Source organism: Epinephelus fuscoguttatus, linkage group LG7 (genome assembly GCF_011397635.1).
Source record: "Epinephelus fuscoguttatus linkage group LG7, E.fuscoguttatus.final_Chr_v1".
Lineage (NCBI taxonomy): Eukaryota > Metazoa > Chordata > Actinopteri > Perciformes > Serranidae > Epinephelus > Epinephelus fuscoguttatus.
This window is the reverse complement of record NC_064758.1, coordinates 36,663,586-36,682,373: the sequence shown is the minus strand read 5'-3', so window position 1 is coordinate 36,682,373 and position 18,788 is coordinate 36,663,586. Positions and strand designations below refer to the sequence as shown.

At 42.0% G+C, this 18,788-nt stretch overlaps 1 protein-coding gene across 1 annotated transcript; it reads left to right on the top strand.

Moving 5' to 3' along the window:
• The first annotated feature begins 676 nt into the window (after window positions 1-676).
• Window positions 677-16,988, top strand: tamalin (trafficking regulator and scaffold protein tamalin). Its single transcript, XM_049581466.1, has 8 exons — window positions 677-1,049; window positions 3,945-3,997; window positions 6,129-6,183; window positions 9,161-9,263; window positions 11,299-11,392; window positions 14,021-14,087; window positions 14,946-15,012; window positions 16,036-16,988. Exons 1-8 carry the CDS (start codon window positions 852-854, stop codon window positions 16,524-16,526), a joined length of 1,128 nt encoding a protein of 375 aa, XP_049437423.1. The 5' UTR covers window positions 677-851; the 3' UTR covers window positions 16,527-16,988.
• The last annotated feature ends 1,800 nt before the right edge of the window (window positions 16,989-18,788 follow it).

The window sequence follows — 18,788 nt, the reverse complement described above, 5'->3', positions numbered from 1 at the left end:
GTCAAATAAATAAATAAAAATAAAATTAAAAATTAAAAAACTCATTCCTTTATTTTATTGGCCAAAAATTGTTTGTAGTTAACTACAGCACGCAGCTGCAAAAACTACTTAACTGCATGTAGTTTATTACCCCCAACACTGTCAACTAATGATTGTTATCATATCAATTAATCTCTTTATGTTTTAAATTAAACATTATTATAACCATTTTGTCAGTAAAATGTTAGAAAATAGTGAAAACTTGCAGCACAGTTTCTTAAATTTTAAGATGATGTCTTGTGTTTTGTACCCAGAAAGAAAATTATTCAGGTTATAAACACATAAAGCAAAGAAAAGCACATTTCAGAAGGCGGCAGTAGTGAATATTTGTCTTAACCATAACATAGTAGAAGATTATAAATGTATTTTGGCCCTAAATCATTCATTAATTCATAAAGCAACACAAACACTTTCTTGGTCCTGACTAACTGACTAATCAATTAATCGACTAATTCTTCTGCATTGATTACCTGCCCTGTGTGCTTTTATTCTCCTCTTGATTTTAATGCTACTTTATAAAATAAAAACACCACTGCTTCAAAACAAACCCACTTCCAATCTGTGAAACAGGAACGTCCGAGGCGGCCCTGAACGCAGCACCAGAGGATGCACGTCAACATGTCTATTGGCACTCACTCGTGTCCTTCACAACACAAGTCCCCGCCTCCTGCCTATTCACAAGAACTAACACTGGAGTTGGCTCCACGTTGAAGCTCACAACTCGGTCAGCATCTTCCCCCGCTGGTGTCTGTCTCTCTGAGGACAACAGGACACTTTAGTATTTTTAATTTGAGCAACTTCCCCACCTCAGCATGACGTTCAGGAGGCTGAAGAAGGTGAACTCCAGCGGGCCGGAGTCTGGACCCGCATCTCAAGACAACGACATTTATTTCCCCTCGTCAAAGTCGGACAGCTGCAGGACTGTGGAGTTACCGACACGCTCCTCGGAGGTTTACAACTACAAGACTTTGGCTTACTCTGGAGGGACGCTGCCTAGGAACTTCAAAAAGGTGAGAAGAGCATTCAGTGTTTGTTAACTTATTTCTCTCTTGTGTCTTCATTCATTGAGTCATGTAGTCTTAAATTATCAATATTTATTCATGAATATTAGATATTAACCTCACCTTTAAGGTTATTCCATGTTCAGGAACTTTTAAAACTCTAACTGCTCACACGAGACATTTACACTCTCTTTATAAGAAGTTTTTCCACTCTCTAGGCAGAATGATTTATTTATATAGTTCCAGTTGTGGTTCTGGATGTTGGACTCAGCATCATAAACAGAAACCAGCTCTGCTAAATGAGCACTTTACATTGATTTTAGAGATTATTTCACCTGCCAGGAGGAGGAGATTATTTACAATGATGTCTAGAGAACACACTAACTTTGTTTTATTCCATTTAAAAGTAAAAATATTTAGTTCTGCTTCTCAGATGTGTGTTGTGAGTCTGTCTGCTGATTTTTGGTCTGACAGTGTTTGCCAGCTCACAGTGTATCTACAGAGGGCATCTTCCCTAAAGGTCAACAGTAGCTCATCCTGGGGGCAAGTGTGGACCACCCAAACACTGAGTCTGATTTATGGTGTGTGAGGTAGACCAGGGCCCGGGGGCTTTATTATGGAGGCAAATTAAAATGAACAGAAGTTCAGGTTTATTGACATTTAGCTGGAGTGTGACCAAAAGGGTTTTGTGTGAGCCATAAACAAACTGGTTTTCGGATACAAATAACTTATTTTCCTTTGAGGCATGATGGAAAATGTTGACTTTATTTTTTATTTTAGAGGTGATTTAATTGAGAAACAATCACAAGCTTTTGTTTTAATCATTAAAGTGGTGCCAATTCATGCTTAATTATACAAAAGAGTAGAACAGGTGCGGGCAAAAAGACAAAAAACTAGACTAAAGGTTGTGAAAAAAACAAAATTCTCATCATGAAGTCATTTAAATTTGACCTTATAATGGGAAATTTATAAAAATGTACTTGCATCATGAGTACAGACTATTTCCTGGAATCAAACAGCTAATTAACTTCATATTGGTGTATCCCATTTTTCTTAAATAATTACAGATACAATATTCAAATCACATTGACCACTGAGCTCATTTTGTTCTGACTCTGCATCAGTGATACTCAACTTAAGGTCCGCAGGCCAAATCTGGCCCTCGACAGGACGCTGGGTGGCCCAACGAATATTCCAAGTTATCACAATGACAAACAGATTCACAGTGGAATTTTTGGGCATTTTAAACTTGAATAAGGTGCCAGAGTGTATAAAAAACATCAAAATAGAGCTTGTTTTTCATTTTTAAAAAGTGTAAGACTGTGCCGAATATGAGTTTAAGGGGATTGAAGCTTGGGTCAGTCGTTGACATATCTGGCACTCACTGTTTTGGGGTCATCTTTGCCAAATTTAAAACCATTCCAGACACATATTCAACATCTTGTTATCTTATGTAAGCCTGTCACAGGTGGTCAAACAGTTGAAGTCTCACAACAAGACTAATCACTAAGTGTAAACGTCCTTGTTTGGGTCAGCCCTAACAAACTGCCAGGGGAGGAGGCTTAGGTCCCAAAGCCCTGAGCGTCCTCAAATCCTAGAAACGCCCATGTGTTGTTCACCTGACCTGTGTGAGGCTGCTGGGACTGGATTCGCCTTGTTTATTAATTTTATCTAATATATATTATTAACATCTGTTTATCAACCGGCCCCTGACCTCGTGTCAGTTTGAAAAAGTGGCCCTCAGGCAAAGCAAATTGAGTGCATATTGTCTTTATTTCAAAATGAGATCACAGTGAAGATAACGTCATCTAAGATAAACAACTGAGACCTGATAACAACATGTCAGTCTGCATCAGTGAAACCAAGAGTGAAGCTCAGGACTGACAGCTTTCATCACTGATGCTCCACAGTGTCTGACTCAAAGTTTGCTCGTCGGCCATCCGGGACGTGTTCCTGGCTATTGTGTTTCTCATAAAGCTCAATTCATTCTGTAGCTGTTCTTCCTCTGGGGTTTCTGGCGTCCCAGCTGGAAACATGTCTGAAACAGACGTGTACAGTAAAGAGAGCCACAGTCATCCACAAACCTGCATCCATACAGCAGTGTGCAGCGGCTGCAGTGAGGGGCTACAACAGTGCATTGTGCACACATGAGGCTCGGAGATCCCGCTCCAGCCACCCCCGTCGCTCTCTGAGGGTATTTGGGAATAAAAGCACTCATTGAGACGGCAGCGGGACAATTCTGTAAGTGTTGGGACATAAAGAAAGCAACATTTTACTACTCAGAGAGACTGTGGCACAAAGCGGCCTTTCATGGGAGCAACATTTGAAAATGATTGAGTTGGAACAGACGGGGATTGATTGTAAGTGATTTAGTGGAGCCTTCTGGACAGATAGCTTCCTTATTTACACAGCCAGGTAGGGCAGAGTCCTGACCTGCTGTTGACTTGAGTTTTCACTGAATGCGGTTATTGTGGCAGTTATCCCAGCCCACTGTGTCTTATTTGCTTCTTTAATGGGCTGGAATTTGTACAAAGTGCTTTAAATGATCTGAACGTTCAGTCAGGTCAACAGTGTGATCGCCTGAAGGCGGCTGTGTTTATGTGAAATAAAAGCTAAATTTAGGTTTTCGGATGTTGTTGTGACTGTGTGAGGTAAACAAGGAGCAGCCAGACACGCATTTCTGGTTTCACCTTGATGTTTTCATACCCGCATGATGGCTCAGCGGCTTAAAAATACAAACAGACTGCACAGAGCACGTGTGCGGCTTCAGGACCTGATGGACCAGTTGATGTGTACAGTAGGTGTGTCCTGGAAATGGGGGGAAAAACCCTCATGAGTAATCTTGCGTTAACCTCAAGCAGGTGTCTGACACGCTTCATGATTTGTTTCGTTTTGTCTTGGCAGGGTGGCGGCCTGCAGAAGTGGAAACCCCTGACACTGACGCCAGAACCACAAAGGTACAATCACTCACCCATGTTTACCCTTTGTTCTTTTTCTCTCCTTCTATCTTCACTTTCATCTCTTCATCTTCCTCCTAAACTGAACCTCGTGTCACAGTGAAAGCCCCTCATTCATTCATTACAGTCTGTGATGATGGCAGCCATTGTCGCTCATGATAATTATTTGAGGGTTGTCATGAATTTTCATGTGTTTTGCTGCCCCTGCATGAGAGACGCTGTGTTGACGTCCACCAGTCCAACAGACCCTTGTACTGTACATTTAGCTGTGACGTCCAGATGCTGGCGAACACAGACGAAGTCCTGTGCAGCCGGCAGAGATGTCTCGTTATGCCATTTAGATAAGGACGCACATGGAAGAGAGGAATCCAGAGTTGGACATAAACATCTTGTTGACCTCCTGGATTTTATGTATAAGATGCAGTTTTATAAATGAGTCTTTGAAAATCATTATTACAATGAGAATTAAAGCCGATGAATATGCTATTAAATCCCACATTTATTTATTTAAAGTCAAACTACACTGATTTTATTCATCATTTGACCTATGAAACACCAGAAAACAGTGAAAATAGCCATCACAGCATCCAGAGAACCCAAGATGATGATGTCTACAGGCGTCTTGTTTTGTCCGACACAAAGTCCAGAGCCCCAAAATATTAAAATTAAAATGATAGATTTGCAAAAAAATAAAAGCAGAAACTCCTCACATTTGAGAAGCGGACACCTCCAGACTCTTGTTTCCATATCACAAAGTAAAAACTCTTCACTTCAGTTTCAGTTTAGTGTATTTAAGAAGGGATAGTGCAAATTGATAAATACATATGATATAAAATATGCCAGAATTAGCCAAAAGGCTATTTTTCATCTGTAGCACATTGGCCAAGATGTAACACAAGGCTACCTAAAATACAACAAAGCACAAAAAAGACTTATTTGAACACAACAACAAGAACAGGACATGCAAATTCAAAACTGGAAAAGGACTGGAAAATTTCAAAAGCACTGTCTCTACATTAATCCATTAATCTCTACATTTTTAACTGTAAAGGCCCAGACACCCCAAACTGACAACAAAGAACTAGTGGTGACAAAGGCTGACTGTTGGGTCGCCTTATGTGGCCTGTGTCTCGGCCACAATGTTGCACTTGAACACACCGCAAAGACCACAACCAATGGCCAACTGTGTGACAGGAAATAACTCCACACCAGCAGGCGATGGTTGTCTGTATTCGACATTCAAAAAAAGAGAAACTGGAACCCTGACAAGATGGATTCAAGACGCCAGCGTTAGCATAACCCCATGTTTAAAGAACAAATAGTATTTACCGTGCACGTCTAATATAAGAAGTTTGTTTTGATCTCACACCCTCTTGACTTCAACCATTTGTTTACTTTCCTCACTTCTGTTTCTTTTCTTGTCCACTGACCTAACCTGCCGTACAGAGTAGTTTCATAGTCCGTAGTCTCTGAAGCCAATGCATCGGTCAAAAAACTGTGGCAAGGGCCAACTAGTGCCAACAGTACGGGGTCAACCACAGAAACTAGGGTGACAGACGCTCACTGACCTATGGATGATTGTTAGGTCGGTGCGTCACAGCCCTACGACCAAGAAAAGCAGCGGTTACTCACATTTGAGAACCTGCAACCATCGAACGTTTTGGCATTCAAGCTTGAAAACTCCCCAAAGCGATGACTTGATTATCAGAATAGATGCTGATTTATTGTTCCCCTAATTACACAGCTCACATTCATTTGAGAAGTAGACTTCGGGGAAATCTGATGACTTAAAATAAGTTGTGATAAGGGTTGCAGCAGAATACCTTTTAAACTGTGGTATGAGAACTGACAGTTATCATATGGTGTACATTTGGTTATCAACGTGGACAAAGAATCTCAGGTGTGCGTTTATCTTGTTTCCTCCTTTACTGTCTGTCAAACTTTTTCTACATACTTCCTTTAAAAACAAAAATCCCCTTCTGTTTTCCTTTAAGGGTCATTGTAACTAATAATAGGTATACTATGACACCATGATATTTTCTGAGACAGTTAATGTACTGTCAAAGTCTCATACTGCAGCATACACAGAGGAGTTGAAATAAAAATGTCACCATCTCGTTCTTCCTTGCAGAAAGGTGGTGGTCTTGGAGAAGAAGGAAGAGGAGACGTTTGGTTTCGAGATCCAGGTAAGAGGATTAACAGCAGTGAAACAGAGGGGGAGCTGGAGGGGCTCTTAACCTCTCGAGTGCCATTTAACAGGATTTCCCTGATCGGCTACATCTCTGTCAACAGATGATGAAACTTGAGCGACTGAAGCGTGCACATCTTATCCTGTAAATCTCTTAATCCCAGCATTTGCCTGCTCTGGCGGGAGTGAAAGGTCATGCATCAGTAGAGTAACGCGTCGAGTGTTAGTCCCATGACTCGAGAGAGAAGAGTAGATGTTTTTATTTTTTCCCAGCGTCTGTATTTTAAGCCGTGTGGTTTCGCTCACACGCTTCCCATGTAATACCTGCCTCGCTCTCACTCTCTCTGCAGGCAGACGCTTCGCACATTTGACCTCAATATCTCCCTGATCTCGCTCTCTGTCGCCCTGAAGCGCTGCACAATTCACAATGTCAGCTCTGTGAAGCAGACTTCATTCTTTAAATAGTTTCCTGAAATGGGTATTTGTTGATCTGGCGTGTTCAAGTTTCTGTAAGTGGAGGAAAAGACATTTTGTACTATTTACGGTTTTCGCTGGAGGCTCCCGCCCTTCCTCCCTGCCTGTGGCCAGAAGGAAGTGAGCTCATGAGGGTCAGTTTGAAGCTCGGCAGAGAGAGATGAGTTTCTTTTCCTTGTGGTTTTTCTCCCTCCGTGCCTGTTATGTTAACACGGATGTGAAGTTGAGGATCCAGCATGTAAATGCGATATTTGCATTTTAACGATATTTGCATGGTTATGTGTTTATCTTTGGCTCTGCTGAGAGGGAAGCGAGCCAGGCAGATCTGAATCATTGCAAATCGTCCCGAGGAGACACTCGTCCAAGTGGGATCCATGTTTTAATAGGAACACTTGACTGTAGCAGATGGAAAGCTTGATCACTTGTTTGCTTTTTTTTGCGAGACACTCTCATCTTCGTGTGAGTCTCTGGACCTGTTTGTTGAGGGAAAGGCCCTGAACAGTTTCAGCCTCCTGTTGACTAACTGACGGCTGCGTGACAGCAGGAAGTCTATCTGTTGCCTGCAGTGCTCTGACCTTCTGCAGGGAGATTGTGGTGACTGAAACAAGGAAGAGCATGCAAATATATGTGGAAGTAACAAAAACAGTTGTCAAGACAACAAAATATTACACGCACAATAAGGAGGGGATATCTTTTCAGCTTCCAACAAGGTTCTGCTTTTATTGAGCTTTTTTTAATGAGTTTTAATGTCCGTGTCAGTTTGAAGGCCCAGACAAACCAAACCAACGTCAAAGAACCACTGGTGACGAAGGCTGACTGCTGTGTTGCCTCACGTCACCAGGCCAAAAAGTTGCACCTGAACACACCGCAAAGACTACAGCCAACAGCCAAATAGCATGTATGTTCTGTGCCTGCCTGACAGGAAATAACTCTCCATATCAGCAGGCGGCTTTAGGCTGTATTTGTCATTCGAAAATGGAGTCAGGAAGACAGACAGGAGGGACTCAAGATGCTAGTGTTAGCACATTAACAACACAACCTGAAAATGACTGAACAAATTATATTTACTCTGCGCCAACGAACAATAACACAAACCATTATGAACTGTTTCTGCTAAAAATAATAACCTTATCTAACATAATTTATGATGTCACTACCTCTTGGCTTGAGTTGTTAGTTTGCTTTCCTCACCTCCGTTTCTCTTCTTATACTCTGAGCTGAACTGCCAATGAACCGACCGACAAAAGCTGACAAGGGTTGACTAGTGCCAACGGTTCAGGTCACACTACAAAAACCATGGCAACAGACTGGTGGCCCAACGTTGACTGACAGCGACTTGGTGTGTCAGGGCCCTAAAGGATCACATTTTCTTAATGCCAATTTGTACAGTGAAATAGTTTCTGGTTGCTTTAATTTTCTCTCCTTTCCGTACTGGCATAAAGAGATCCTCCCTTTTATTTACATAGAAATCCATCCAACATTCAGTTACAGATTATATCAGGCGTTGACTAAACAAATCAGGTGGGTGTCACCCAAACGGACAGTATTTTTGGGTGGGAAATTCCAGCTTTGTGCTTCCTTGTTTTGTTGGAGGGACTGTAACACAAAGAAGAGGGCATGTTGTGATTAAAGACTGAAACTTTGGAAGATATCCTCTTGACTGGTCAGTTATTTTTTTCATTGTTTAATGTATAACTTTATGATTAGTCAGGTGATCTAACCACTGTTAGACTGTGATTGATGTTGGATTATTTATGATGTCCTCGTCCCTTAAAAACAACAGTAAAACTGACATAATTTTAAATGAATCGTTATCAATAGGTGTATATTTGTGCACAGATAAGAGTTCGTACCTCATCTCTCAAGGCCCTGACAGACCAAGCTGTCATCAAGAATAGTAGCAACGAAGGCCAACTGTTGCATCGCCTCACGTTGCCTGTGTCTCGACCAAAAAGTTGCACCTGAACTCAACGGGCTTTGCTGTCTCTGACACCGATTCAACATGCTGAATCAGGCAAATAAAAAGCCCCAAAAAGAAGCTGATGAGGGACACACCGCAAAAACTAGAGCAACCGATGCTCACCGACAGCCCGATACTGACCGACCATTGTGTGTCAGGGCCCTCACAATGAAGCTGCATTTAAGGACAGGAGGAGCAATTACAGTGACTTTCAGTGTACCTGTGATCCAAGGTGAACCTGTCCTTTAATGTTGAAAAAGCCTACCAGCAGTTTCTGTTCAATCAGACAAGAGAAACAAACCTCTGACTTTGCATGATGGCGCCCGTCTCTGTGTGGTTACTGATACCATCTGACTTCCTGCACTGTCTGTCACGACTTGCTCAGCTTGTCATTCAGAGGTTTATCACTTATGTTGTGTTGTGTATGTGCACATTATTTCAAAACTGCTGACATCAATGACATTGTGTAAAACAATTCCTTGACGTAAAAGAAGAAGTGTTAAAAGAAGTTATTTCAGAGTGGTTGTTCTTTTTCTTTCAGACTTACGGCCTGCACCATCAGGACCAAAACTCTGTGGAGATGTGCACGTTTGTGTGCAAAGTGCACGATGACAGCGCGGCTCAGCAAGCAGGACTTAAAGTTGGTGAGTTTGTGTTTGTATTCCTCTTTTTTGTGTCGAAGCCTAAAATAACCTGGAAAACACTTGTAATAGACATGAGGGGAAGTGAGCGTGTCAGGAGTTTTTCTCTCTTTTTTTTTCTGGTTCAGCTCACCCTTTTTTTGTGCTTGCCAGCTGACACTCCTGTACAGTACGTCAACAAAAGCACTCGTCTGTCTCGGGTCCGGCTGTTTAGGGAAGTACAAATATGACTGTTTGCCTACTCATTTTCCAGTCAACAAACAACTTAGCGAGCAGCTATTTCAGCCAACACGTATTTGCCAGCTCCTCTCACCAATGTGCCAGAGAGAGTAAAGCAAAGACAACCTCTCCAACTCCAGTTTGAAAGGAGGTGTTATTTTTATTTGGCAAACGCGTCCCCCTTTTCCTTTTGGGTCCTTTTGAAAAATAAAATAAAATCCTCAAAGATAGAAGCAGTGTGCGACAGTGACTTTAAAAGAGGAAATATGTGCAGGAAAATATTTGTCAGTGTGAGGGGAGTAGTTGTCAACTAAAATTGCACTGATACATCAGCCGCACATCAGTAGAAGCCAATACTCACTTTGGTAACTGCCATCAGCCTACTGGCAAGTAAGATGACAGTCAGCAATGGCAGTGGCCGATGTTTTTCTGTTGTGTCACCATCGTCCTGGAGACAACGTGTAGGGCCAAACAGAGATCTTCCTTGGGGCACTGCTGTGACGAAAGGACACCATAAACCCACTATCGACGTGTCGGAGGATGCATCCCAGTTTTTTCCACTGATATCGCTTCATTGTGAAAAACAAACCCATGCTGAAATTGGCATTAAGTGACATTATGATGCATTCAAGCTCTTTGTGGTAAATATAAATATTAGGCATTATCTTGGTGCATTCAAATGTAATCTGGTAAAATGTTTTGGGTGAGAATCCTGACTAAACACAGCTGTTTGAAGGATGAATTTGTTGATGTTCTTACAGCAATATAAAATAGATATTAGAGAAGGAATTAAGATGAATTATATATAATTATAATTATATAAAATAAAAATGTGAATGATTGAATTTGCGCTCATTCAAAGATAGTAAAGTAAACAGAAAACAATTCAGCTTTTTTTTTAATGTAGTGAAGATTTTTTTTTTATTTCCCTCCCTAAGTATTTTCAGGGTTGCTTCACTCCTCTATGACAGTAAACTGAATGTCTTTGCATTGCAGCAAAACAAGACATTTAAAGATGTCCTCTTGGACTTTGGGAAACACTGATCGACATTTTTCACCTTCCTCTGATATTTTACAGACCAAACAACTGATCAATTAATTAGGAAATAATTCACAGTTTAATTGACAATGAAAACAATCCTTAGTTGCAGCCCTAGACGAAAAGAGGAAGCATTGTCTTCGATGTCGTGCCAAAGAGCACCGCAGCAGTTGTTCACATTGCCTCTATAAATTGCTTTTGGTTTTCGAACTGGTAACCACACAGTCTCAAGCCGGCCGGTCCCAGCATGAACATCTACGTCAGTCAAAAGGGAAGGTGATTTCTCCGCCTTCATCCCTCATCCGACCTGCGTATGTCACTTCAGTTTCACTTCCTACATTCCTCACATGCTGGCTCTATTGTTCCCTGCGTCTCGGAGTGAGCGCAGTGACTTCATCGCATGAAGCAGATTAGGCGGTGGTTTTTGAAAAGAGGAAAACAGGCTTTGTTCTGAACCTCACAAAGGCTGCTGTCACGCACCAGAGTTCACACCACGTCTATTAAATCTGAAGTGGAGCCGACTCTCGCAGATAAATAAACACATATGACTCTAACATGTTTTAAATGAACTTCTTTCCAGTGAGGTGACTTCAGTTCATGCACAAGCTGTGTGCCACGACTGCATACGCATAGCCGTCCACATTTGTGTTGCACATGTGTCAAGGTTTAATTTGGGCTCAAAGTTGGCTGCAGCTTGTACTAATTGAAGCCGCAGTGGATTGAAGCACATCCTGAGCTGATTGCTGCTGGTTAACACACATGTTGATTGTGTGTGTGCAGGGGACACCATCGCAAGTGTGAACGAGGCCACCGTGGAGGGATTTCGACACAAGGAGATCGTTCAGCTCATCAGGGCCTGCGGCAACACACTCAGGTACACACTCACAGAGACCAACACAAGCTGTGGATGTTGTAGGAATGTTTTCTGTTGTTAGTTATGCTTCTCAGGTTTTTATTTAAGTAATAATAAACATATTCCACTTAATCTAGTGCGGAAATTATATGTTTATATCTCAGAGAGTTGGAAGCAGTTTAATCGTTTAACTGAAAGTTGAAAGAATCTGATTCAGGACAGAGCTCAGGTTGGAATTACGTATTCAAAGGGAAACCAAATGTAAATTACACAAGGGACTTGTCTTACCAGGAAGCAAAATAAAAACCGGTGATGTTTGTGGTGTGAACAAATGAGTCAGATTCAAAATAGAGAGCCTGGTGTCTCCTTTGTATAAAGCTTAACAACAGTATCATACGGGTATGAGGAGGGTAATGTTCTGTACGAAGCTGAAAACGACTGGACTTAGAATTATTTTCCAGTGCCATTATCTCAACATCACAAAGCTTGTTTTCTTAATGTATGTTGATTCATGAATAAAGAAAAGGCTGATTTCTCAAAATAACGATTTCATTTATAGGAGAAAAGTACTTTTGTTTTCTCGAGATGACGGGATAATTGTGGAAACCTCAAAACGAGTGTCTGGTTCATGTGATCACACCTGGGCCCAGTTGTTCAAAAAGTGTAATCTGGATCAGAAATAGAAGGATTTGGAAATCCAATGTTTTGCTATCCAGGATCAGGTAATCCATTTTACTTTTGTGCCCGTTTTTTAAAGCAACATTTGAGTGAATCATCCTGATCCAGACACAGACTTTCTAAGAATACCAAATCCGGTTAGCCAGTGTTCCAAATGAGACTACCTAGGCCTATCATAATGTAGGCTACTAGATCTGTCAACAACAGCAGTTTTAACATATCAAATGCAAAATTTAAATAAATGTATCCATGACTGACTGATTTGACCGATCCACCTATCAGCTGGGATCAGAATAATCCTGATTGTTTTGCATCAAAAGTATCCCAATCCTTCTAAAATGTTTTGAACAACACATACTGAGGGTTTGCTCCAAAGCAAAAGACTGGATTATGTTATCTAATCCCATTTCAGAACCCTCTTTTTCTTTTCAACAATCCCTTTTCAAGATTTGACTCGATTCAATAGCTGAAACCCAACCAGTTTACTTTTGAACTACTGGGCCCTGATTGATTTTAGTCTTCCTGATCACTGTCACGACTGTCGGGGAGAATTCATAACTGAACTGTTAGACCTTGATTGGATTCCTTGACTCGACATTTTCAGCTTTTGCTACAGTTGTCAAGACATCTATGCGAGTTAGTATGACTCAAAACTCATTATGTTAAAATAACAAAATGATTAACCCGTGATCTTGAGATAACGGCGTGAAAAATGTAATTGCAGACATGGCTGATCTCAGCTTCCGTACTTTTAAGATACTGTGATTTCAATAAAATTCAAGTTTGTGTGACGCATTTTATTCATGGTCAATAAAAATTTAATCCAGTTTACATGGATGGAGGCATGAATTATTTTCCAAAGGGGGGAGTGACAGAAACAGTTTGATAACCACTGGTTTAAGTTATTAACTCAGCACAAAAAGCCCTAAGTAGTTGCTGCTTTTTTTTAATTTTGCATATGTTGTATGTTTGTGTTTTGGGCTGTTGTTTAGACAAAGGTAGTAATTACAAGATTTTGCCTCAGCCTGCGAAAAACTGACATTTCATACTCTGAGGGCGAGGTTATCTCTGAAAGGAAGGATGGCGAAAGTATTTTTAGTAACGGCCATAGGCGGGTTGAAAAGCCGGTCATCACAGAGAGACGTTGACATTATGGGGAAAACAAAGCACGTTCTATGACCATCTCTCCTTGAAGACATTCATGGAGCTGCAGTCACGTGAAAAAAGATAGAAATAGTCGAGAATGGGGGAAAAAAAGAGGAAGAGAGAGAAGTTCAAACTCTGACTGTACTCCTGCGCAAAGTGGGTGTCAATGCCAGATTGTCTGTTTCGGTTGATTAGAGAAATGGTTGGACAGAGACTCCTTACCTGACATCAGAAAGATGCAGGAGGATGTAGTTTTAGACGATGTACAACCGTCCGTCAAGCAGTTCTGGTGAAGCAGCTTAAAAGTTCAAAAATAATCAAGAGATAAATTTTTTGATGCCTTGATTCGATAGGATTCGATATCTCTCAGAAGCTCTCTCCTCTTCCTCATCCTCCTCCTCCTCTGCTTGTAAAAGATTAAAGGGACAATTAGCGATGCCCCTGTCTGAAAGCGCTGCTGCTAAAAAAGTGAGGTGAAGCACATCAGAGTGACAGAGCAGGCACAGATTTTATAGACTGACATCATCAAATTATACTTACAAGTCTGTATAAACTGTTATGGTGAAAACAAGCTCTATAAGTCGGTCGCCCACTCGTGTAATTCAAAGGATTTGCCACACTGAAGTGTCTTGAGTGGAAATTGTATCATGCTCTTATCCTCTTGTAAACTGACATCAGACTCATTTCCGCCACCGTCTGATGAAAAGCGTCTTTCATATGGTCCAACTTTTGTTTTTTATCGCTGTTTTTTCTGCCCTTGTAGTTTTTATAAGTGCTTCCTGTCACGCTTGTTAACTCTACTGCCTTCTGGTTTTACACTTAAAGGTTGGAGACAGTTTACAGTGACTCAATCCGAAAAGCGGAGCTGGAGGCCCGGCTGCAGTATCTGAAGGTGAGCTTGTCTTGTTTTACCGTTGCTGCGGCAGTTTTTTCACTGTTTGTCAGCGGTGAGTCAGCCCAACTGTGCGTGTCCACCACCCTCAAGCACACACACATTATGTTACATGCTAGATATAGACACCACCCCTCCCTCCCTCCACACCTGTCTCCCCAGCAGCACCACCTGTTGCATCAGCAGTTCACTGATCGCTGCAGACATTCTGAAACTGGAGGCTGTTAAAAAGCTGCCAGCTTTCCCCCCAAAGATTACAGCAGCTGTCCCGCTCTAATCCACGAGTGTGTGAGAGCTGTAACACAGATGCTTTCTGAGATACTAATCCAGCGTTTTAAAGATTAACCTGCTGCTCTGCATGTGTGCAGTGTTGATAGATGCTGATTTCTCACTAAATACGACAGTTGTTGACCCATGTTTGTTGGAAAAAGAGAAGAAATACACAGAAAACGGATACAGTCGTGTTCATATTAACATGCATATCAGCCGGTGGTAATCAGGAAATCCCTCCGATACGTCATCTTCCTGTTGGTTGTAGCTTGCAACTCCTGTTATTTGTCAACGCAGTTTTTCCGTTTCACACAGACTGCCCCTTTGACGCAACAAGTAACTTTGGTCATTGCACCTGCAGTGTGGACACAGATGATTAGTTTTCTCAGTCTTATGTTGCTTTGTTGTCTGTTTGAAAGTCTGTTTTACATCTGTTGACTCATTATTGTTTCAATTAATGTTTTGACTTTGTAGCAGCGTTTTTAAGTCACTTCAGCGTCAGAGTTCTTTGTCATGAGTTGTTTTCACAGTGTCTGCTGTGGTTTTCTTGACACCATCATTTAATATATCGCTGTCTTCCTTTTGTAGCAAACTCTTCATGAGAAGTGGGATGAGTATCGGTCGCTGATGTGCCAGGAGCAGAGGCTCGTTCATGGTAGGTTTTATGAGTCTTGTTCATTCACTTTGCTGTATGTCACCAGGGTCATCCACTCCATGTCAGTGCTGATTTACATGCTTCTACATAGAAAACATATTAAATTGTCCAGGTTTAAAAATTTTTAATCATCTTTTTCTAACATTTTTTGTCATTGTTTTCTTTGGTTTCAAAAGGGGGGAAGAAAACATGACTCATAGCAGATTAAACAAACATTTTAACACCAATGCTTATGTTCATAAACCAAGAAATGCTCTGCATTGGTCCAGTTTGAACAGTTTCTTGCACGCCTGTTTCCACGCCACGCACCTAGAAACCGATACATTCTTGTTTTAAAAAGCATTCGCTATTATGTTCACATCCCATCTCCACACTTCTCCGGTATTTTAAAAACCCTTAAAACAGACTTTTTAAAAAGCTGCTGATCTCATTTTAGTTTGAAACCTCCTGGACTGCGTTTTGCGTTTAGTGGGTAGTAACGGAGACTTTTGAAAACGATGGCGCGGACACCCATGTTTGCCTCGTTCGACCCTGATTGGGTCTTAATAGTCCCGATGTGTCAAGCCAAAACATTAAAAGCTTAGTCTACACACCTGTGATTTCATCCTTCTTGCCCCGTACTCCTTTCCCATTTCCATGACTTCCTGGAGTGATCAATAATGCTCCTAGAACACTCGGATATGTCGCCATATTTGCTTTGCAGTGACTCCCAATCTGTTTTCTGCCGCCTTGACAGCCTTATACTCATATGTTACTGTCAGTAACAGTTCCACCTCATTGCTGGTCCAAGCACAGCATCTCTTGATTTACTTTCTGCCATCTGCGTAGTACTTCCTGTAACTAATCAACCAACCGTAGATAAGAAAATCTGCTTCTTGTTTACATCGACACATGCACGCTCAGTGTATGTAGATGGTCATGTGATGTTCATTTAAGTTGAATAAATATGGACAGAGATTATTTGGATGTGACCTAAAAGTTTTCAGTAGTCCACCATCCTCACTCTGCCCTTCTCTCCTGTAGGTATTGTACTGAGTGATGCTGCAGTCTACGAGTCCCTGGAGTCAGCAGGCGTGTACGGCAGCCTCGGCACTCCCAGCCCCGCCGCTCAGAGAGCCCTTCGCTGCACCGGCAGCACCAGCAGCAGCGCCAGCTTCCTCAGCACAGCCACTGAGGATGACCCTCTCTACCAGACCTGCGTGTACCAGGACGGCAGCGTGGACAATGTGGACAACACCAACACAGACAAAAACAAAGAGCAGTCGCAGAAGAAGCAGCAGCGTCTCCGACCGGCCAGCGAGCTCTTCACGTCGGCCAAGACGCAGCTGACCCGCAGCGCCAGCACACGCAGCTACATGAGGGGAACATCGTCGTCGTCGTCCGCCCCGGGGGAGAAGCAGGGAGGTTTCAACTCGCTGCAGAGGAAGCCAAAACCCAAAAGCTTCCGCAGACGTCTCCTCAAATTCATCCCAGGCTTGAACCGACCAATGGAGGAGGAGGAGAGCAAACTGTGAGCAGCAAACTGAGACTTCACAGACTTTAGACTTAGAGCACCACCGACTGTTGAACTCAACTGCCAAAGAAAAAAGTACAAGCCTCCCCAAAGAGACTGAGACCAAAGTGAGATGGCTCTACATGTGCACCTCTTCACGTTTGACCAGTGAATATGTGGCTTTGTTCTGGGGCCCTCAGTGTTTCACAGCTGTACATAACTTTTGTTTCCTTTTGTTCTTTAAGTTATTTATTTATTTTTACATGTCTGCTATATGTACAGAATGAAGGATTTTTCAGTTTTAACTGCATGCACCGACTTTTATTTTGACAGCTGAGTAAATAACCCGTTTCGATTTGTGATTGTTCGACGTTTTGTAAGAGACAAGTTTGATATCTACTTTTAGATGAGTCAGATCGATTCTGTTTTATTTGTTTTCTGCCTGAAGTCACGGTTCCTAAAAATAAAATATGTGTCATTTTCAGATTATATGCTCTTTATTTTGTGCAGAACTTGCAAGAAAAGCCATTTTGTTCCGCAAGCCACAACTGTTTGTGGGAATTGTAGCTGCCAAACTTCAGTTAGCGCTCCGACCTCGAGTGTACACACAATCTGTTTGTAATTTCCCCAGCGGAGATGTGTCCCACTTCATGTGATACTTTTAAATATAGCAGGCCTTCATGGTTCCACAGCTCTTCCTTGGTTTAAGAATGTTATCACTCGAGTTCTAGAGGTTAGCGTCTGGCTTCGGATGGTTTGAGGCTTTTTTGTGGTGCAAGGTATCCAGAATGGAGCCTGTTGTATCGCCCATGACACAGTTTATTGTTGGGAGGATAGTGAGGAATGTGCAGAGAAAGGCATGACCCAAAATTCCAAACACAACCGCTTTCTTTCAGCTCCTGCAGACGAATGCTGATTCCTCCTCTTCCACGCTCCCATATTCCCATGGCGGCCTCAGTTGTCCAAGAGCTCACTGGGTGTGTGTGTGTGTGTGTGTGTGTGTGTGTGTGTGTGTGTTGGGCGGGGGTCGCTTGGAGTCTTTTCATTCCTGGTTCCCAGCTGACCCATGAGGTCATGGTGGTCACTCTCTCCGGCGTTGATCCCTTTTGTCCCCTGCCGCTCATTCACAGATGCGTCAGGAGTGTTGATGATGGTGAGCGATGGTATGTGGCCATGTGTTAGAGCCGAGCCCTCTGACTGTTGTGGGCACATTAAGGAGAAGCAGGAGGGGGGTGACAGAAGGGATTGTTATGCAAGCTCGCCGGTGCTTGAAACATGGGTTTAGAGCGAATAGGCTGGCTGCATAACAAGGGGATAATTATTCAAGATGATGGTACACTTAAAACAACGTGTGAAAGGGCCATTTAACTGAGACAGAGGGCCTAAACAAGGAGGGTGCTCGGCAATTAACCCAGTGGGCGGTTAGTACAGGGGTTGGATAGTAAATATACTGTTGCCAATGTTGGGATGTCGCCCCACTGCTAAAACGCCGCTGTTGATTTCAAGACTAAGTGGTGAATTTGTTTTGCAGTGGTCTGAGTGTGAACTGCAGACTGGAGGTGAGATTATGCATCTTGTGCTGTTTCCCCACCATTTTAAGTAGAATTACTTTTTACCTTCTTCAGTGTTACCGTCTCTACATCAACACCACAATGTATAGCAACTCTTATTTTGTTTAAAAAGGCCAGATTACAGCTTTTGTCAGATGAAACCTCTGACTCAAACACAGAAAACTGAAAATGCATGCCCCCAAAATACAATACTGGTGTCTGAAAAGAAAATACAACAGCAAAGAAACCTTTTTCAACACAGTGCATCACATTTTAAAATCACAGCTGCAACTATTACGTGGAAACACAAATCTCTGAATGAACTTATTGTGGTCGTATTTAAAAATATTGAACACTGTGCAAAAAATTGTCAATAAGCAGCGTCACTACAAATGCATCTGTGTCAGACTTATATTTTGAAACAATATTTGTGAAACCACGTTGCTAAGGCACTGCCAAAACCTCACATTGGTAAATGGTTGCTAAGGCAGCACGTAACTTACCCCGCTTCCTCAGTTACTTCTGCTTTAGTTTGGTGTTGTGATGCCAGCATTACTACACTGGAGTGGAAATGTACATGACAGTGAGAAGCAGACTGACTGAATGTGGAAAAACTGAGGCATCTTGTTGAAATTGCACTTATTTTTAATCTTTCATAAGACATCGCAGGCTGTTTGTGACCTGTTATGTAAAAGCACAACCATTTTTACACTAAAAGAGGGAAGAAAATGGAT

Excerpts from the sequence above, each read along its gene's own strand:
- tamalin (XM_049581466.1), top strand. The coding sequence starts at position 852 with ATGACGTTCAGGAGGCTGAAGAAGGTGAACTCCAGCGGGCCGGAGTCT. Across the intron at positions 1,050-3,944 it reads TGCCTAGGAACTTCAAAAAG|GGTGGCGGCCTGCAGAAGTG; the intron begins GTGAGAAGAGCA and ends TTGTCTTGGCAG. Across the intron at positions 11,393-14,020 it reads GCCTGCGGCAACACACTCAG|GTTGGAGACAGTTTACAGTG; the intron begins GTACACACTCAC and ends TTACACTTAAAG.